This window comes from Chlamydotis macqueenii, chromosome 5, assembly GCF_036417535.1.
Source record: "Chlamydotis macqueenii isolate bChlMac1 chromosome 5, bChlMac1.mat, whole genome shotgun sequence".
In the NCBI taxonomy this organism is placed as follows: Eukaryota; Metazoa; Chordata; class Aves; order Otidiformes; family Otididae; genus Chlamydotis; species Chlamydotis macqueenii.
The window spans coordinates 58,018,277-58,040,524 of record NC_141560.1 but is presented as its reverse complement, the minus strand read 5'-3'; the positions used below and the strand labels follow the sequence as shown (position 1 = coordinate 58,040,524).

The 22,248-nt window shown below is 39.3% G+C and overlaps 1 protein-coding gene across 1 annotated transcript in view; it reads left to right on the top strand.

The window, feature by feature from the left end:
* The window catches only part of TRIM66 (tripartite motif containing 66), a 37,594-nt gene that overhangs the window by 2,823 nt on the left and 12,523 nt on the right, over positions 1 to 22,248 (top strand). The window contains exons 2-8 of the mRNA XM_086747956.1: positions 3,872 to 4,004; positions 4,623 to 4,739; positions 6,504 to 6,618; positions 7,964 to 8,110; positions 8,256 to 8,373; positions 9,497 to 10,386; positions 11,368 to 11,529. Coding sequence (XP_086604082.1) covers positions 3,872 to 4,004; positions 4,623 to 4,739; positions 6,504 to 6,618; positions 7,964 to 8,110; positions 8,256 to 8,373; positions 9,497 to 10,386; positions 11,368 to 11,529 — 1,682 coding nt within the window. The remainder of the gene's footprint in view (positions 1 to 3,871; positions 4,005 to 4,622; positions 4,740 to 6,503; positions 6,619 to 7,963; positions 8,111 to 8,255; positions 8,374 to 9,496; positions 10,387 to 11,367; positions 11,530 to 22,248) is intronic.

Here is a 22,248-nt window from a genome sequence, read left to right as displayed (position 1 = left end):
CCCTGAAGAGACCTAAGTCCACCTTCTTGAAGTCTAGGGCAGAGAGCTTGCCATGTAGTTTCCTCACTGCTCCGTGGATCTTGAACTCCACCATGTCGTGGTCGCTGCAGCCAAGGCTGTCCTTCAGTTTCACATCCCCAACCAGTCCCTCCCTGTTGGTGAGCACAAGGTCGAGCATGGCACCCCTCCTTGTCGGCTTCTCTATCGCCTGCAGGAGGAAGTTGTCATCCATGCATTCCAGGAACCTCCTGGACTGCCTGTGCCCTGTCGTGTTATCTCTCCAACAGATGTCAGGGTGGTTGAAGTCCCCCATGAGAACCAGGGCTTGTGACTGTGAGGCTGCTCCTATCTGGCTATAGAGCGCTTTGTCTGCTCTGTCTTCCTGGCCAGGTGGCCTGTAACAGACCCCCACCATAACGTCCCCTGTCCATCTCTGTCCTCTAATCTTGACCCATATGAAGCTATTTGAGTTATACGAGAGTTTGTGCTGCATGCTCATTCTTCTTTATAAGGAAGATGAAAGACAGAATAAGGAATAAACATAGGGGTAGCCCACTGATTATACTTTTTTTTTTTTTTTGAGCTTTAGGGTTTTGGTTGGAGAAGCCTATGCATGACGCTTGCTATAGATGGAGTTCTTTTAAGTCCTGGGTGTTCATATCAAACACAGTTTGAGGCACTTGAGAGTTGATGCGCTGTTGCCAAACAGAATATAAACAAAAAACCAGTCTGTAAGAATAGTAATAATAAAAAAGCACAGATGACTTTTAAATGTCTTCTGAATCGTTTCTAGTCAATAATATAAACTGAAGTCCTCCCACTCCCCCCTCAAATGTTCTGATTGGATGGACAATATGTTTTTATTCTTGAGTTGATGGCAAGATAAGAACTGTGGTTTTGAGGCTCCAACCGTTAATAATTTTAAATGAAATTTTGAATATATTTTGAATAAGATTACCAGCTCATATTGTTGACAAATAATGGTAAGAAAATATACCTGTGGCTTAGTAGTGGTTTTGTGTTTGTTGTATAAATAAAAAGGTGCAAACACAGAAACTAAAAAGCTTACTTATCCTTTTAGTGCTAAATTCTGCATGCTGAAAAAAAGATGAACAAGAAAGTTGGTAGTGTATATATAGGCTAGTTAATATAAAAATGATTTGGGATGTAATCTGTGCTTTATTATTATATATGTGTACATTATTTAATTAGGACATAGATATTTCCTCAGGATATTTCAAAGAAAGCAAATACTACAATATACTAGAACTCAGGGTGATTTTTTTTTTTTTTTTCCTGGAAATAGTGTCCTCTGATTTCAGATTCAGTAGCAACCTGTGTATGGTACGTCTGAACAACAGCCAGCTTCTTTGTAGGCCCTTGTAACCATTAAGAGACTATCCCATTGATCTTGCACCTTTGAACTGTTCTATCTTTTGCCATTTGTTTTACAAGGGCCAGACTTTCTTTTGTCATCTGAAAACTGTAAGATTCCCTGGGCCTGAAATGAAGTAAAGTATAAAAAAAACCCCACCAAATGCATTGAATCCTGCCTATTCGTATTCATTTTGATAAACAACTTCTTCCTTGAGTGGCAGAACTAAAGGAGCCTGGCTTCCCTAGGAAACCTTTCTTTCTTCTTCTTCCTTCATGATACCTGTACTCAGTGCAACACACCTGATCACTCCCTGCCATGCAGAACCTGTGTCTCCGTGTCACAGGTCCCTATCCACCTACCCTGCACATCCTCTTCCTTCCTTCTTGGGCCATCCACTGCCTGCTGGGTGAGACCCAGCTCAAGCAGCTGGGCAGCTCAGCTGGCTGCCAGGCAGCACCCTGAGCCTGACAACTCCTGAGGTCATGCTGCAGACCAGTGTGTCAAATTAATGTGATTTTTGAGAACTTTACTCTTTGTTCAAATTTGTATTTAGAAGTTAAGGGGATGAGGAGGAGCAGGACTAGACTGAGACAGAAGAATGCCATGTTTTATAAGAAGAAAACAATTTTAAAGTAGCCTGATTTCTTTTTCCTCCTGACTCATCCTTTGTGAGTCTGAAGGAAAGGCCCACAGAACGAATGCTACTGTAGGGGATTCCCTGTGAGAGCTTCTTGGTATTGGAAATGGCTCCATTTTTGTTTGGAAACAGCTTTATTTTTTTCACTCTCATAGTGTTCTGTAACATCTGGTACCTTGGAGGGAGGTTGTGCTAGTTAGATTTCATTGTTTCAAACATGCTTATTGAGAACTGGGATGGGAAGTTATGGGAGTGGTCTGTATCACAGTTGTTCAGCTAAAAACTATTACTGAACTCCTACATTGAAAAACAGATCTTATTTTCTAAGCATAAAACCAAATAAATAGTACAAACTGGATGTTACTTTGATTCCCCCACACCCAAATTTCCCACTAATGTTTATATATTGTATGGTTGCTCCACTGTATTGCTGTTATCTGAACCATTTCTAGAGGTATTATCAAAAATTACAGTTCTCTTGTGAGTGCCAGACTATTACTGCAGGTTATGAACATTAAGAGATGCTGAGATAGCAAAGCAAAATTAATGTTCGATGATGGGTTAAACCGCACTACTTGTCTACTTGTAGTTTTTCACAGACACTGCAAAAAACCTCTGAAAACTTTCTGAATCTGTGACCATGAGATGTGAAAATATTGGAATCTGCTTCTAGAATTAATTTGCTGAGCAGTGAAGAAGTGGATGCTGGGAACATGGGCCAAGGCTTTATGACAGATTAAGTAACAGTCTTGGATGAATAATCACTGAAGAACAAACCTTTCACTGGGGGACTCTGCATTAGCACTAGGAATAAGTAAACTTTGTTAAATTTAAAGTTCTACAGAGCTCTCAAACTGCTTAAAGTCATAAAACCAGAACTTCTTCCTCCCTCAGTCCCAACTTTCTTAAAAGGGCATTCAGTATTAGTATAGACTCTTTCCTTGTTAAGTGGAAATCTGTGCTTTGCAATTGAGTAGAAGCAATCCTTTTGCCAGAACTATGTTAGAAGTAAATGATCTGGTTACCAACCTACCAACTATGTATAGGCTAGTGCACAAACTGATTAATTTTGCTTTGCTATACTTCCTTTTGTTTCAGTTCATACTCAACGTTGAGTATGAACCTATAAAATCAAAGTTTGAGTCATTATGAATTATGCAAGTTGAGGGAGGACTCTTGGCCAAGATGAGATTGCTTTTCCAAAGTTGACATCAACTGGTCAAGAACAGAGATTTAAAACTTTCTGTTAATTATTCAAGAGATCCACCTGAGATAAAGAAAATATAGGCTGTAGAAAATGGTGACTCAAATGATATTAATTCAGATTTTAGGGCAACAGAACTTCCCCTGTTCTTCAGGTGAGGTTCTTTTCCATAAGCTAACATGAATAGTTGTAGTCAAGATGTCTGCTCCTAGGAAAAAAAAAAGAAACAACAGGAGTTTATGTACTGCATTTACAACAAACACAAGTTTGAAAAACAACTTCCTATGTGACTTTTTAAGAACAAAGGACTTCCTTGCCTCTGTATTTTACAATACAGTTATTTGACTGGTTTGCCAGACCAGAGCTTCAGAGTTGTGAGACAGGTGTCTTAATGAGAGATATTTAAAACTCGTGAGAGTTTAGAGGACAATATGAGTTTGCTTTGATGACTTGTTTCTGAACCCCTTTGATGTGCTCAGTTTGTAGGAAAAAATATAAACAAACCCTGCTTCATAGAATCAGATGGTTCTAGCGTCTAGGCCTTTTAAAAATAACATCAAGACTTTAAATAAAATTGTGAGAGTTTGGCAACTCATTTTCTGAATTTTAATAGTAATCCTTGTCAATGACACCATTGCTTTATATTCCTAAGCAACTGAAGATGAAGCAAGCGAGGTTTCCATATTTTGTCCAGTGCACACTCAAGAGCCACTCAAGCTGTTTTGTGAGACTTGCGATACCCTTACATGCCACAGCTGCCTTCTGACAGATCATAAGGAACACAGGTACCACACACTGATTGCTTAATCATAATCCTATCTAAAACAGTAACTAATTTAGATTTAAGACTGTTCATCTGCATTTCCTGTCGGTTGAAGTTGCAGGCTAGTCCAAACTTAAAAACCACAGCAAACTCAGATTGGTTGTCTGATGCTCAAGCAGTGTAACGCGTGGGTTACCACCCTCACAGAATCACTCACTGCTCTCAGCAGTGTGTACCTTCCCAACTGTATTGTCTGCCTAGATACTGTGGATGCATGCATATAGTTCCTTGTGATTGCGCTCAAAGGCCCAGCTTGAACTCTGTACGTAGTATGGTTCAAATACTTCCGTACAAGACCAGAATTACCAATGCTTAAGCATGTGGCTTGCCTGTGGAAGCGTATGAGCCATGTAAGGAATTATCTATACACAGTGACAGGGAGACTTTTTGTGAGATGAGCCTGTCTATATGAGGGGTGATAAAGTTTAGCTGTCACAGAGAACATTTCTATAGTAGGAAAGCAGCAGGGTACCATGTTCAGACAGGTGTTAAGGCATCTGGTCCCTTAAACTTATCAACTGATAAGCTGATTACTTATCAACAGAAAAAAACATGGTGATAATTTCCACTTCCTTCATAGGTTCAGACATCTTGATGAAGCTTTGCAAAATCAGAGAGTTATTTTGGAAAATGTCGTAACTAAAGTGGAAGAGAAAAAAAATGGGATTCAGGTTTCAGCTAAACAGATCGAAGACAGGTAATTGCTATGCATTTTTTTTCCATGAAATTGAGTGATCAGTAAAAATACTATTTTCACTAAATGTAGGTTAGCAGATGCTATATTATTTTTTTTTCTTGGAGGGTAGGAAATAATAGGAAGATTAAAAATATCAAATTCATGTTTAAGTGGTACTGACAAGTCATGGCATTGTAAAACATGATTCCATAGTCCTTATAAGGCATGTGACATCTGACTTAGAGTTAAGATTTCCTTGCATAATGTGTTTCTGAACTAGTATTTGAAAAGATTAGCGATAAAGACTTTTTAAAAAATACCTTATTTCTTCAAGAAACCTCAAAACAAGCTGCAATGCCAGTCAAGACTAGTATAAAAATGAAAATATTTCATTATATGAACTGGATTTCAACTACTCATGATGTGTTTGTTAGCTGTTGGATTTCTCTTCTGCATTAATAAAACCATTTTAAACACCTTGAAAGAGTACAAATCTGTTTACATTTATACTCTAGCATAAGGTGAAAGTTTTTTGGATATGTCTCCTGTCTGTGTTTGTTGACAAAGAACTTAAGATTGTTCTTGGCATGATATTTGAGAGAGTCAATCAACATTAGCATGTCACATCCAGAGGGTAGTGGTCAACAGCTTGATGTCCAGGTGGAGATGAGTGATGAGTGGTGTCCCTCAGGGGTCTATATTGGCACCAATACTGTTTAATATCTTCATCAATGACACTGGCAGTGGGATCAAGTGCACCCTCAGCAAGTTTGCAGATGACACCAAGCTGAGTGGTGCACTTGACATGCCTGAGGGATGGGATACCATCCAGAGGGACCTGGACAGGCTTGAGAAGTGGGCCCGTGTGAACCTTGCGAGGTTCAACAAGGCCAAGTGCAAGGTCAGGCACCTGGGTCAGGGCAATCCCCAATATTAATACAGGCTTGGGGATGAAGGGATTGAGAGTGGCTGAGAGGAGAAGAACTTGGTGGTACTGGTGGATGAAAAGCTGGACATGAGCAAACAATATGTGCTCTCAGCCCAGGAGGCCAACTGCATCAAAGGGAGTGTGGCCAGCAAGTCAAGGGAGGTGATTCTGCCCTTTACTCCGCTCTGGTCAGACCCCATCTGCAGTACCGTGTCCAGCCCTGGAGTCCTCAGTACAGGAAAGACATGGACCTGTTGGAGTGTGCTCCAGAGGAGGGCCACAAAAATTATCAGAGTGCTGGAGCACCTCTCCTTTGAGGAAAGTCTGAGGGAGTTGGGGCTGTTCAGCCTGCATTAGAAACAGCTCCAGGGAGACCTTATCGCAGGCTTTCAGTACCTAAAGGGGGCTTATAAGAAAGATGGGGACACGCTTTTTACGAGGGCCTGTTGTGGTATGACAAGGGATAATGATTGTAAACTAGAAGGAGGAAGAAATGTTTTACGATGAGAGTGTTGGGGCACTCAAAGAGGTTGCCCAGAGAGGTAGTGGATGCTCCATCCCTGGAAACATTCAAGGTCAGAAGGGATGGGGACCTGAGCAACCTGATCAAGGTGAAGATGTCCCTGCTCCTTTGCAGGGGAGTTGGACAAGATGACCTTTAAAAGTCCCTTCCAACTCAAACCATTCTATGATTCTATGTTGGAAGAGAAGAGTGGGAGAACTTATGGGAAACAGTACAACTTTCATTGGAGTTCTCTGTCAATGGTTAGATTGGTTCTTGTAACAAATAACTACTAAGCTCTGAATAAATGACATACCAGTTGGCTCATTGAGGGATGTGTATCTCTTACCCATAGGTTGCTTGAAGTAAAACATTTATACAAAAAGGTAGAAAACCAAATAAAAATGGCCAAGATGGTTTTGATGAATGAAATCAATAAACGAACAAACATCCTTCTTGAAGAACTTGAAGTAAGTAATGCTAGTTTCTTAGATACCTTGGGAAATCAAGCTAAATTAAATTTAATCCCAGTGTCAATGGAAAGAATATAGACTGTGAGAGTTCTTGTCCCTTTGCTTATCTTTTCAAATATTTCTTTTTTTTTTTCTGCAAAATTTTATGTGGAATCAATGGTTGACAAAGATTCAGGATGAAGGGGCAAAATGTTTGCTTATCATGAGTTAACCACATTTTCTAATGCAGTTACATAGAATATGTGTGCCCCTTTTGAGTGCACAAAACAAACTCATCTTCTGGTTTTAATGTTTAATTTGTAGAAGATTGCTAGCAGCACATTTAATGTCCTGTTTTGAAAATCATCCTCTGGTCTGCTTTCTGTAACTGAGCCTGCCGTTTTGACTCTTCAGTTTTTGGATGTCCAGTTGAAGGATAGATGATTTTATTTTGAAATATGCTGAGCACAAAAATGACTATCAGATCTGATCAGAATTTTCAGTTCTCAGTTATTCTTGGTTAATTTTAGCAGACAGTGCAAGGCATTCAGCACTTGGAACTTAGATATTTGAGTCCAATATGGATACTCAGCTGAGTAGCTTTACAAAAAAAAAAAGAGAAATGTATGTTTTAATTTAAGTATTGTTAAACATAAAGTAAATTCAGTGTTCGTGTGTTTTGACAACATTTCATTTGTCTATAAACACAACTGAACTGTGCATACACTTGAAGTATATGCACAGTGCTCTGTTGAAGTGCAATGTAGGGGGCATCAAATGAAATCAGGAGGTGCCAGGTTCAAATCATACAAGGGCAGATAGTTTTTCACATAAATAGTAAATATGTGTGGAACTCCTTGCTGCAAAATATTGTGCATAGATTCAAAAGTAATTAGACAAATTCATAGAAAAATACACTGAGGGTGATAATGTCTGTCTTAGTAGTCCCTAAATCATGAATTGCTGGAGACTGGAAGACTATTCTAAGGAAGTGCTGCATGCTTCCTGTTTTTATATATTCTTTTTTTTTTTTTGGTCTCTTCTGTTGTGCATTGTAAGAGACAAGAAAGCGGTCCAGGTGCAAATTTGATCCAACTTCACGGCTTTCTTGGGTTACGTTATTCTGTTACACCAAGGCCAGAATGATATAGGTTGTTTGCTCCTGGAGAAGTCATTGCTCTTCCTGAAATCAGACATGTCTGTTGAATAGCATTTGCTTTCTTTTTATGTGTTTTTATGATTGATGGTTTAAAGAGATTCTAAGTAACAGGGTCTCTGCAAATAATGCATAATGTAGTGCCAATGATTGTATGCATTATGTGTGTCTGAAGAATGACAACTAACTTATTCACATTATTAACAGAAAATCACCAATGAAAGGAGGCAGAAATTGGAGCAACAACTGCAAGGTGTTATGGTTTTAAGCAGACAGCTAGAACATGTGCAGAACTTCATCAGCTGGGCAGTGTGCAGTAAAAAGAGCATCCCATTTCTCTTCAGTAAAGAACTGGTAAGAGCAATACTTATTTTCTCAGTAAATTGAAATTGTGCAGTAAATGTGAGAACTATTTTAAGGATTTAATGTTTCTCCAACAAAACACTTTTCATTATCTTAGAATTGTGAATAGAATAATCATCCTTTAATTTGTGACCAGATTGTATTTCAGATCCAGCGCTTGTTAGAGACAAACTGTAACACAGACATAGGCCCTCCTCTGAAGATCAGATTTACTTGGGATCCCTCCTACTGGACTAAACAATTGTCCAATTTGGGTAAGAAAAATATATTGTTGTTTATTATGTTAGTGCCCAAAGCCAGACAAGACAGATATACAGACTATCACAATGTAAGAACACAACACAGTGGAAACACTGTGCGGGACTAAACAAATAACTTTTTAACTAAAATTAGTTCAAATGTAGCATCACTGGCTATCAACAGCCTTGACTTTGCCCAATGTATTTGAAATTCAGTTCTGTCCCAGCAAGAAATAGCTCTGTACAACACTGTCACTCTGGCAGACCTGTGAGAAGAACCCTCAGTGAAATGGAGTATCTGCAGTGGGCCTTGTGCTATCTCCTCTGCCTTTCCCAGGGCAGCTGGCTCAGCCATTCCCGCACTCCTCAGATCCTGTAGTATCTTAGTGGTCAAGGGACCTGAGCAGTGCTTGATATACTTAGAATTAATGGGCACAAAGATGACTTTAAGGCACTGACTGTATAACGACAGTGTTATTTATATAAAGAATGTGCATACTTTTAGTTTGTTTCCCATCAGCTATAAATTTCCCAACCAGGTTTTTACAGTAAATTCAATTTGGTGGGCAGATCAATGGTCTGAAAGGTTGGTTCTCTTCCCATTTTAAGATATTTAAAACTCGATGGAGTAAAACATTATCAAAAGTATTATAGGGAGTAATCTTCTCTTGACTTAAAGCATGGACAAGATCAGGTCATAGGTCACTTCTATTTCTAGCTTCTCACCTACATAACATCAATCTCTTTTATTTTTGTCACTTTCACCCTGAAAGCAGTATTTTGTACCTGTGCTTATGGATGAGAATATATGCTCATACTTTAGTAAAAAATGAAAGTATAAGCCATATCCATGAGCTAAAATAAAATAAGTTGAGGTCAATTGTTAAAAGCATTTGTTGGTAGTTCAACCATGAGTTTCACTGACATCAGTGGGAGTTAGGTGTGATTTTATATCACTGAAAAAATCTTGAAAAAAATTGTCTTGAAGGTATGTTAAAGGATTGTTTGGATAGGGTATTCGAGTATCTTTTCTATATGAAGTGAAGACAAGAAAATGGCCATAGTTTACGGGGTGGGGGGTCGTGTAAATTTGTCAAGATGATAGGAGGAAGTAAATTTGATTGTTTTTTTTCACGAGGTCTCACTATGGAAGGTGGACACATTTCTCACTCAGATGTGCTACTCTGTGGAAGTGTGCAAGGATTACAGACCTCCTTGTGTCATGGGCACTGTTCACCAGCATCACAGCTGGAGCCTGTGAATAGCCAGCCACATCAGTTTCCATCTGCAGTTCAGTGTCCTGCACCTGTGTGTTGCTTGCACTGCCTCAGTGTACCTCACTCAAACAAAGCTCAGCCTTCTTACCAAGACACAAACTGCCATCAAAATTTTCGACAACCTCCTGAACTGCATCAGCAGCACTTTCCTCTGCAGTACAGCATGCAGCATCATGAAAAAGAGCAAAGGGTTGCTCCCCAGCCTCTGAAACTAATACAGTCTGGGCTGGAACAGCAGTCATGGTCAGAGCCAGAGAATGTGTCTGGGAGGATGGGAAAGCACTTAACATCCCAGCAGCTGCAACAGACTGCACCCCTAGGTTATGCTGTTGTATCGCATGAGTCTCAGCAAGTTCACATGAGCCATCCACAGCCATTCTCCACACAGGCTTCTTTGCAAACATCAACTGTGCAAGTGCAACTTGGTCACCTCCAGAAGATAAAATCTAACCACTTGCTGCAGCCACCACCACAGCAGCAGCAGCTGCCACCACTATCACCACCATCAGCTCAGAATGAGAACACCCACAAACAAGTCATCCAGCAGAGCCTGGACATAATGCACCACCAGTTTGAACTGGAAGAGATGAAAAAGGATCTGGAGCTGCTTCTGCAGGCCCAAGGACAGTCCAGCTTGCAGCTGAACCAAGCCAAGCCACCTCAGCGTGTTCAACAGACCATAGTTGGTCAAATCAACTACATAGTGAGGCAGCCTGCTCCAGTTCAGCAACAAATCCAAGATGAAGTGCAAGTAAGTTCTCTAAAATTTTTTTCCCTGTTGTGTTTAGTCAATGTAAGCTCAGAAATGGGAGCCACCTTTGAGATTTCATGTATTTGGTTGAACATTCTCTTGTTGTCTATGTTTGTATTCAGCAGAGGATTCATGCCTCATGCAGATCAGGCCAAAATTTTCTGTAAAGTGCTGTGTAAATAACCTGTATCCCACACATCTGAATCTCTAAATAGAAAAGGTGAGCAGCAGGTGGGAGAATAAAAGGATAATGCTTCTTTGTGTACAGGTAACTGTGAGACTGCAGTAGTCTCACTCTCCGTTTCAACTCCTTTTTACTGGAAACTTTAAGGCCTGACTCCTTGAAAAAGATTCCCTTTTGATTCTGAATGATTAGTAAAAAGAGAGTGAAGAACACCTTTTTTGGTTATGAGAGTTGTTTCCCATTCTAATAGTAACTGCTCTTGCTAGTGTATCATGTCCTTTAAGATTTTCATTGGTATTCATACATGTTGTTCTGTTACAGTTTTACCAGCAGGGCTAATTTCTCCCCTTTTCCTCTGTTGGTAAGAATCCTGCTTTTGAAAAAGGGACAGGGCTTGGTGGTAAGCATTCAAGCTACAAGGCAGATAAGGTGCACAATAAGGTGGCTTTGAGACTCATTCAAAACAGAGAGGATTGCAGTGGAAAGGTGGCTGGGACTTCCCATTGTGTAAATTCTGTGGAGTTCCCACCTTGAATAGCTCTCAAAGTGGCTTACTTGTAAGGACAGACTGCAGGCTTTTGGAATAGCTGTACTTTTCAGCAGCTTTATTTTTTTAAAAAATTCATTAATATTTGAGAGAAATCTTTCTGTATCCATTTAGGGTTACTTTGAATATCTTTGTTGTGTTTGAGTATTTCCAGTCTTGTCATACTGTGTATGCTTTGAGTTGATGTGATTTTGCTACCATTTTTCTTTCTGAGATTTTGAAAACACAACTTCTTAATTGTGATTTGTAGGTCTGTGAGAGTTCCACTGAACTTGATGCCCAGAAGCCTGTAATTCCTCTTGACAAAAGTGATAGTCCCTCTCTGTCACAGTCGCTAGATGAAGAAGCCAGTGTCAGCAGTCACTCCCCTGAGAGCACATTGCAGCAATCAGCTTTCTATCCAGTGAGAAAGGTATAAAGAACCATTTGTTTGTTTGTTTTTTAAAAAATTGAAGTGAAAACATGATTTGATAATATTGAATATAATACGGCATTGGAATTTGCAATCAGGTTGCAAAAATTAAAATACAGTAAAATTTGGCAAAATGGCTTGTAAATCTTGGAAGACAGTCACAGGCTAATCACAGTGCGCATCTCTCAGTAAGATGTCTGCACACTGCTGTAGCCAGGATCAGCAACTGTTCTATAAGCTGGTAGAGTTTAGGTCTGGTATGATTGTTAAGTATGAACTGGTTAATAAATAGATCTGTTTCTTCCCTGAGTAAATTCTGTCCAGTCTCTATCTCTAGGGATTTAATTATCAGGACTTGCTCACTACTATACTTAGCAGCAGTTGAATTTGAAAAAAAAGAGTCAGAGATTCTGATTAAATCAGGCTGAGAAACATACTTCAAAGTAGTTGCATTGGAAAAGACAACACTAATTATTACTGAAGATGTCGTGTCTGAAAGGGATATGATTCTGTTAAACTCCTTCTCCTTGTTCAGGTATAAGCAGAAAAATAATAGATTTCTGTATCTCTAGAATATTTCCACACATAATACAGCCATACTTTGATCCTTCGACCTACTGGGAGGCCCTAACTACTGAAGAAGCAGCAAACAAAACCAAGAGGGCTCATCTTTATTAGTAGGTCCTTGCTGGCTATGGGTATCACCTGTGCATCTGAGGCAGAGAAAATGCCTTTTACCTTTCCATATGGTTTGTTTAAAACACTCCAAACAGCACGTCATACTCCAGTTGGTCAAATCTGGTTGTTACTTCTGTGCATGACTTATGTGTGTACTATGTAGAAGTCTTTAATGGATATTTTTTTCTTGGAATTTTTGTACAGAAGAACTTATCTTTCCTTATGAGCCACAAAAAGGAAGTTATTTTATCTTTCTTTAGTATGTAGCTGTTGACCCAACATATTTATGATGCAATACCCATTCAGAGAGTTATTAGAGATCCTTTTGGGAACTGTAGACACATGGAAAGGTAATGATTACTGAGGGTCTGGAATTAGCATGCAACTCAGATTTGGAAGTTGCAAAGAAATCTACAACTGCTAACTTAATCCTATAGATGTGATGGAATTTCTGGAGCAGGCTGATGGTATCACAACCTCCCGAGATGATGCTCTTTGGCTCTAAACTTTCACGTGTGGAAGCACATCTCCCTTAACCTCTGATGACAGAGCACAGGACTGAGGAAAGCTATGCACATTTTCTAGGATAGGACTACCTTTACTTTAGGATATTACTCTAAAAATTGAAGATGTGTGTTTAAGGCCTGAGCAAGACCATGAACCTGAGCCCATACTTTTCTTGTAATGCAGACACACCCTCAAAGTTTTTTGGGAAAATAAATGGTGATGCTAACCAACTGGCTTTCAGAGGCTTTTTCTACGTGCATGTTGAGGAACCTGTCCTTTGTCTTCTGGACCTGTAAAGGAGCTTAAAAACAGCTTAAAAAGTAAAAGTCAAAAAGAGGCAAGAAAATGGAAGCAGATATGCAAGAGAGAGAGACTAATATAGTCTGATGGGAAAAGGAGGATAAAAAAGGAAGAAGGGCTGATTCATTGCTGTATAAATTGAGAAGGTGGCAAGAGGAACATACTCCTAGAAGAAAAAAACAAACCAGATTTTTTTCTAATGGTGCTGAGAAGTGTACGTTCTTGTGCAGAAAGCACATGTGTGTCTGTGTTTTTACTGATTTCTTGGTACCTCTGTAAGAAACAAGGACACTCAGCAGGTACAGTACCCCATTTTTGCTTGTATTTATCTCTTGTAATGAGCTGTTAGCGATGAGGCCATAATGTACTGAGAGCTCTGGCAACGACTAATTAGAAATTATGAAGGGAAAACGGCACAGTAAGGAAACCTTTGAAATACACACTTCATGAATGCTATTTAAAGATGTCTGACTGCTTTTGCTGGGAATTAGATTACATCTAGGTTTAAATGGGAGATTGGTTCCTATTTAAGAACAAGATGATGTCTCTATTCATTCTCATCTCTGTTTCACCTGATTAAATGTTTTCACACTCATCTCCACACAAAAATTTCTATATGGGTGTTTGTCCATTTACTTTCATGAGACCTGTATTTGAGGACATGGAAAAAGTGTATGCGGAGAAGTCTAAAATACTGCACTTGGAAAATATGGTAGAGAAAATGGATAGAGAAACCTTTTGCAACCTGGAGAACTACTGTATTCTGCCTTTTGGAGGATAATTGGTATTGGACTTCTTGGCTTTGAGTTGCAGTTCTGCGGAACTCTGACAGCCTTCATTGTGTGCAGCATTCCTAGTGGAGTAGGTAATTCTCTTGCTGCTGAGATTCTTCCATTAAAGAGAAAGCAGGCTGAACCACAATGTAGCAAAATTCAGAATTAACTGTTTAGTGGTATGTTTGACAAGATCTGTCAAAAAAGAAAAGCTTCCATTAACCCAGTGGTTTTCTTTATTTTGGAGAAGTCTAAATCGCTCATGTAATTGAACATCTGTGCATTAATTGTGAAACGTTTACAATATGCATTTGATACTATTGCTTGATAACTAGATGAATTGTCTCCATATGGGCTTATATTTATGTATGAAACAATATAAAGCAGAGTCTATTAATGGTTTGGGATCACAACATTATGCATAAATAGGGAACCACAAGTACATTGTTCAGATCATCCCAGAGCAGTGCTAGTGCAGCCATTACAGAACGATGTAAGGCACTCATATGCCATGTGACTGCCTTTGAATTCGAAGAATGCCTGTTCAAGTTATTCTGATGTGTACTGTTTTCTGTGCCTTTGATAAACAGAAGTAGAGAAGCAAGGATGAAGCACTTCACACACTTGTAAAATGTCCTCATGTGTTACATTTCACCATCTGTAAGGACAAAAATTAAATCTAGCTTCATTGAGCAGAGAGACTTTGGCTTTCCATTCATATAAAGTAGGATTTTCTAGCTGGTATTGATCAGAAACATTAATATCAAGGCTACTGCTGTCTTAAAGTTCAGAGTAATTCCTGTCCATGCCCACCTGCTCTGTATGCGTGTGTGTAGTATAGTCTCTGAACATGTAACTTCAGTTATGTGGGGGCTTGTTTGCATTTATTTCACTGTTTTTGGAACATTAATGGTGATATTTTGTCAGCCTTGCTGTCTTCCTGTGTATTCCACGAACTATTCTTTCTCTGTGAATTGAATTTCTTGTTCAGAACAAATGTTTCTATACTTAGACCATTGATTGCTTGATATAAGTTGAGTACTGCACTCAGCATAACTTTGGACTTGATTAGCACCTTTTAAGAATGCACATTAGAGATGGAAGTATTCTGTCTATGTGCAAAATGGATATAATTTTCTCTTCACACTCCCCTATCAGGGTACTTCACTCATGTAGCTAGGACCTCTGTTTTGGATTGTGCAGTTTTTCTGTCTTGATGCTTGTCAAATACGCAATCCCTTCAGTAAGAACACCTGCAAGACAGAGGACAAATTTCAGAATAATTTTTGCAATACCTGCACTTTTGCTAAGGGGAATTGTGCCAAGCTCCAGCAAACAGATTTTATACAAGCTATTGAATTGCTAAGTTGCAGTGTGAAGGAATGAGTACTCAATTAGCTTAACAATTTTGAGGAGAGAGTTACCAACCTCCTGCAATGATATAGTCCTCTTGTTGCTTTTACATAGTATGATATTGAGTTATTAATTTGTGCACAGGACCGGAGAGGTCATCTATTCTGGAGCAGAGGCGAGAATAATAAGATATTTTGGGCATAATTGTGTTTTCAGGAGTAATAAAGGGCATACAATCCGTGTTTTACTTACATGTACCTAATTGTCATTTGTGGCTGTGATGAGCAAGAGGTCTAAAGGCTGTGCCTAGCATTTGAAGAAATGTCATAATTTCTTGTAGTTTGAGCCTCAGGTACTGCTGTAAAAGACATTGTCATTGTTGGAGGGCCAGATGGACATCTCTCCTCCTCAGAGTCAATGAGTGCATGCCTTTCTCTAGTTAGGAGTAGGGCCATAATTTTTTTGTGTGAAAATTCCTTGTCTTGTCCAGCTGTTGGGTTGAGTCTGGGGTGGTGGAACACTCTGTACCATCCTCACTCATCCTAAAAACTTAACTGGCTGGGGCATCATGGTTCTGCCTGCTGGGACACTGTGATCAGATGTGAGTAGATAGGTCAGAATTTGTCAAACTAAATTTGGTTATGTTCCTTAACAACCTTAGAAGATTTCTTCCCTTGAGCTATTATTTCACCTCCTCCTTAAAATAAATCTCTGGATATGTCATGCACTGTATTAGTAAATTATCACTGAACAGTTGTATCTGTTCATTTATAGTGGTAGCCAATAGCAGATACTTAGGAAAGGGTATAAGAAACAGACACATATAAATGGATCTTTTGATGATACACTGTCATAGTTCAGCCGTGATCAGGACCAGACTACGCAGTCTTTCTCTCACTCCCCAACCCTCCGAGAGAATAGGGTGAAATGAGATAAGAAAAAAAGCTTGAGATGATATAAAAAAAAGGTATGAGATAAGGATGGGGAGAAATCCTTAAAGTTACTGTTACAGGCAAAACAGACTCGACTTGGGGAAAACTATTCATTTATTACTAAAACTAGCAGGAGAATGAGACAGGGAACAAGATAACCTCCCCCCTCCCTCTTCCCAGACTTAACATTTTCTCTACTACCTTCCCCCACCCCTGAGTGGCACAGGGGGGAAGAGGGAATGGGGGTTGTGGTCAGTTCATCACACGTTGTTTCATGCCGCTGCGTCATAGTCAGGGGAAGAACTCCTCACATTCCTCCCCTGCTCCATCGTGGGGTCCCTCCCACGGGCCACAGTCCTTTGGGAAACTGCTCCGGTGTGAGTCATCTCTTCCACGGGGTGCAGTCCCTCCAGAACAGCTGCCCGAGCAGGCCCTCCACAGGCCACAGCCTCCTTCAGGCATCCACCTGTCCCAGTGTGGGGTTCTCCACGGACTGCAGGTGGATCTCTGCTCCTCTGTGGACCTCCATGGGCTGCAGGGGGACAACCTGCTCCACCACGGTCATCACCAGAGGGTGCAGGGGAATCTTGGCCAGGAGTGGCATTACTCCTCCCGCTCCTTCTTCACTGACCTTGGCGTCTGCAGCTGTTCCTCTCACAAGAAAAATTCTTCAAACAGGCTGGCATATGCCTCTCAGGATCTTTTTACATCTCATTCACATCTCATCTCCTCTCCACTTCTTGCAGCTGGGCTGGGCTGAGTTGGGCCCAGTCGACCGCCCAGCAGAGGCCAGAGGGTGAGGCCTGCGAGGCCCACAAGGCTCGTGCCTCCCCCTCTCTGCCCCTGTTCAGCTCCTTCACATCTTCTCTATTTTTTTTTTTTTCTGTTTTCCCCTTCTTAAAGACGTTATCGCAGAGGCATTATCATGGAACATTCTGCTACCAATCAGCTCAGCCTTGGCCAGCCACAGATCCGCCCTAGGCCCAGCCGAGTCCACTGGACAAAGTGGAGCAACTTCCAGTAGCTTCTTACAGAAGCTACCACCTTAGCACCCCGCCCCCCCGGCCAACTAAACAAAACCAGAACATACACTATCCGAACTTCTGAAAACCAACACTTCAGGGACTTTTCAAACTGAAAGTTGTACCCAGACAATTGTGTTTTGCAGCTCTTCATGGACTTGTCTGTGTATTTGTCTAATCCATTTTTTCAGTCCAATTTAATACTATTGGTCTCCTGAGCAGTCTGCAGCAACTGAGTTTTGCATTCAATAAGAAGTTCCTCTGTTTGCTTACTTTAAGTCTGTTGCCTGATAATTCTGTAGGATGCCTTCTAGTTCTTGTGTTAGGAAAACAAGTGAATAATCACGCTATATTCACCACTTTCATAATATCCGTATTTCATAGGTCTGTACTGAATTTCCTCTCAAATACTTATTTTAGAAGCTGAAAAGTGCTTGCTGGTCTTTTTAATGAAAGCCATTCTTTAGCCATTTATATCTTTAGCCATTTTCCCTATATTTTGTGGTTTTGATAAACCCTTTTTGAGACAGGGTGACCAGAAACAGTAATCAAGGTGCAAGCATGTGGAAATGCTGATTTCTGTATTGTTCTTGATTTGCAATAAGTCTCAGCTTCTTAGTTCAAGAGCTGTGTTTGTCTCAAGCAACATAAAGTGCCAGAAATGGGGAAATCTGAGAAAATATTCCATGCCATCTAAGGAGCGCTCTTGAGAGCACTCTGAGGTAGGCTTTGGTTTTATTCCACTTAAATGCAATGGTGGCATTTCATGCAAGACTCACACAGTGACAGTTCCTGGTGGAACCTCTCAACCTGTCCTGGGACTTGATGCATGTGAACTTCCAGGCTCTGACATGCCAATGCTGCTGTTACTACAGGATCATCAGAGAGAGCAGTTGACCTCAGCCTGCTGTATTGTAGGTGGCTCCACCTATTTTTTTTCGCTCCAACATGTTTTTCCTAAGCTTTATTAATGACAACTCTTCCATTTCAGTGGCAAATACTTACCTAATGATTTTTTTTTCTTCTTCTTTAAAGGCATGTCAAATTTGTGGGAGAGGGATTGAGACACATGGTACAAGCTTTATTTTTGTTACTCTTGCACTGAATATGTTGTGATTACTTAGTCACTGAAATAATAATTTAATTTAGGACTTCAAATCTGAGCTTAGGACCAGAGTGAGTTTGTTGTTGCTGGTTTGTTTTTTTTTTTTTCTAATTACTGTTAATTTAGGGGGATTAGAGTGAAGGAAATAATGGTAACAGCCTGTAATTTAGAGTTCTGCAAATTCCTAAAGTCTCAGAGTATTTTTTTACTTTAAAGAATTGAGCTGCTTACAGTACAAATGTGTTCATGCTTAATGCAATTAGGTACATTTCTCAGAACATTAATTTAACAAAACCTTTTGCTTTGACCAGAAAAAATGATAAATAAAACATGATGCTTCGTGCTCCATACAATCTCTTCCTCCTTTTGCTTTCAGCCACCTCCTGTTTATTTAGATAAAATGTTAGGGAAGATTTGGATTCTTTTTCTCATAAAAGTGGAAAGGAAATCCTTTGGATTCTATTCTGAATTTGGGAAATATGAATAGGAAGTGTGTGTAGACTGTGTTATCAGTGCTGCTGAGTGTGGTGAGTTAAACAACTGGATTGGAGTAGTACATTTGTTTAACTTTCTAGCATAATGAGCTGCCAGGGGGATTGCTCCACTTAATAGAAACCGTTCATTACTCTGCAACCATTTGCAGCGTGTTATTTCTCTCATAGCAAAGAGAATCGGAAGTTCCTAGTTTTAGCTTTATCTGTGACACTTAATGTCAACAGCCTTGAGACTTTGCCAAAACAATCCTAACAAACCCCAGTCCCAGTGTTTCAAGGTAAGTATATACTTCTCAGAATTCTTCTGTATTAATGCTGCATGTTTACACTGGAACTTTGTAAATGCAACAGTGATCAAAGAAATATTTGACTGAACAATTTGTTTATTTTTTGTCTCCAAAGGCACTTTGCATGTTCTTTCTTCTTACCTTTCACTACCATAGCTATGAAATTTGTGGTAGAAGGCATTTTGGGGTGGTGATGCTGCCCCCATTATAGTATAAGGATCATCAGACCAAAATTAATTATGAGACAATGAGAATTCCATTTATAATGACACAGATGTAGTTTGATGTGCCACGCTGTACATGAAAATGTAAAAAGTTTCTAAATTAACCTACAGCTGAAGCCACCCTCTACCCAAGAGCATAATTAATGCTTGTTGTTGTTCAAAGGGTGCAATGTAAAAGCAGTAGAGCTTTTATAAAACAGAGATCAATTCTTTAAAGGCATCCCATTCGCAAAAACTAGATGTACTGTCAAGGGAAAAGAGAAATTTTTGCTAACAGCAAAAGAAATTATTAGTTTAGGGAGTGAATTAATAGGCTATTAATAAGCCTTGTTCCCAGTGCATTGTTCACTTCACACTTGACAGCAGCTCCATGGATCAGAATGGAATGTGTCTGTTCTTAACTGTGAGTTTTAATATTTTGCACTGAAAGATCATAATGTTGCTTCATCATTAAAATACCCACAAAATTAACTTTTGCCCCAAGGGAAAGACAGATGGCAGTTTGATGGCCACATTATTCTTTTTTCTTTTTGACAAGAGTAAGGTTTTATATTGGCTTATATAGTCTAAAAAGATCTCTGAATAAACTGATGCTAGCTACAAGAGTAAAAAAAGATATAGCCATATAATGCAATTGAATTTCACCTTTCTAAAAATTTTATAACAAAGTCTTATGCATGTCTATTTCTTTTTTTCTGCAGTAGGAGTCGTCCCAGTGACTACTCCCAGTAAGTAAGCTTGTCTCACTGAAGCCAGGAGTAATTAGTAGGAGTCTTAGTAGGGCTAACATTTTGCCTGTTTACAGTTACACACAGACAAGTTTTCAGAGTCGGGTCTCAATATGTAATAGATGATAGCATGCTCTTGTAAGATAAGTAAATGAAGATTAATAAAAGCGAATAGCCACAAGGTCTCCAGTTAACTTGCTATGCAGCTTTGGGTGGTGTGGCTACTGCGTGTGTTACTCAGCATGCCTGTTTCCAAGCGATCACAGCATTAGCTAGTTCCTATTTGACTCAGACAGGAATTTGTGGATGCTTCATGCTGTTGAGAATCTGGCTAAAAAAAATATTTAACTACCTCACAGGGACTTAATTAATGCTCACAATGGACTTCGAAATAAGGGGAAAAGGCAAGGCTGATTACAATCTATCTGTTCACTTCAAGCACAAGTTCTGCTTATTTGTTTTATTTTCTGTAAGCGATATGTGAACAATTCACGTGTTTGTTTTGTCATCTGAAAAAGGCATGTGATAAGAATGATGGAATGGAAAGGAAAATGTGTACTCGAAAGGCCGCATTTGTCACTGCATGTGCAGGAACCCATCACAAGCAAATTATGACAGCAAATGAACATTTTTTGTCTTTGTAGACTTCTATAGGATATATGACCGTGAAAGCTGGATTCCTTTCTGACCTACATATATTCCTTTGGTTTGAAACCTGAGCATTCTTAGGAATGCTCTATTGGACAGAGTATATGGAAAACTGTACCTCCACCAATGTTTCCTCATTTGCTGTGTTCTAGTTTTCAGCTCGAATGCAAGGGCAGGAAAAATGTGTTTGACTAGTTCCAGCTGGTTCCAAGAAGTTACAGCTCAGACAGGTTAGATTCAGGGACATTCATTTGCCTCAAGAAGTGAAAAATGGCCAATACCCTGGCTGCAGAGACCCAGTACTCTCTGGGGTACCTTCTACATGGAAGGACTGTTTAAAACAGACTTACTAGAGCACAAACCTTCCCTAGCCCTGCAAAAGAGCTGACCTCTTTCTGTCTATAATGCAGGCTATTTGTCTCATTGATTATAAATGGTCACTGTTCAAGTAAAACTCCTACTGTAGCACCTATTGCAAATTGAAGAAAAGGAAATAAAATTACATCCTTAGGTGAAAATTAACGTCTGTGGGTAGAGTGTTCTCTTAGCGCATGGGTGACATACATTGCAAGCAGAGGAATTAAAGACTGACTTCTTTGGCATTATGTAGGATTTACACTGGCACAGCTGGCAGCTCAATCTAGGCTACTGTCTTTGTTACTGTTGGATTAAGATGGACAAAGGTGTCAAAATCCAAAATGGAGTAACAGTTAAGAAAAACACTAATTCAATCTAGGAAATGGGTCCTGTCTCAGATTCATTTCTAAGTCACAGGCTCCTGGGAGAAAAATAAGTACAATTAAATTAATTGCTAATTCAGATGCAATCAACACATTTCTTTTGTCTTAATTTGTATTACAATGAGTACTACTTACTGTTTGTAGTAAAATGAAAAGGATTTATTCAGTCAATTATAAAAGGTGAAACACCAATGAACTGTGATTAAATAAATGGAAAATTACATATTCAAATGACACATATCTACATACGTCTTAAGACTACTTATATTTGCTTCATATGGATGCTAGAACAGTCCTGATTTCAGTACAGTCACATTCCTGGATGTAAGGCAGCTTAAGAAAGTCATCTAGATGGGTGGATTTGCTTTGTTTTGCATAACAGTATTTCTGTGGTTTTGACAGTGACAAATCATAAGATGTTAGAAATTGCATGTTGCTAAAACCATTATTTCACACTTTTGTGAATATTCCCTTTCCTTGGAAACTAGGCATGTACATCCTTTCCTCATTAGTATATGTAGGATGTTTCTGGATTTACACCATGATGTTTAAAGGCCAAGTGCCTTAGGTTTTAGTGGGAAGACTCACTAACTCACATAAAGTTTTCAGCATCATTAATAGTAGCAATAGTTTAATCCACTTGTGTCAGATCTGAATCTTATTTTTTCTGAATCTTCTTTCTGAATAAAGTGATCTTAGAATTTTTGAATAAAATGATAAAATTTCTGATCTGAATTTCATTTCTTCTGAAATAACTTAATAGAAGTTGGGTTTATATAAAGGATTGGTTTAGTACAATATTCTACATGCTTAGATTTCCCATTTTGTAGGAAGTTAAAAATCAGGATCCCTTGGACTGATGAAAGGAAGACATTTTTTGTAAATCACAGAAGAGTAACTTAGGTGCCGCCTTTACCATTTTTCAATT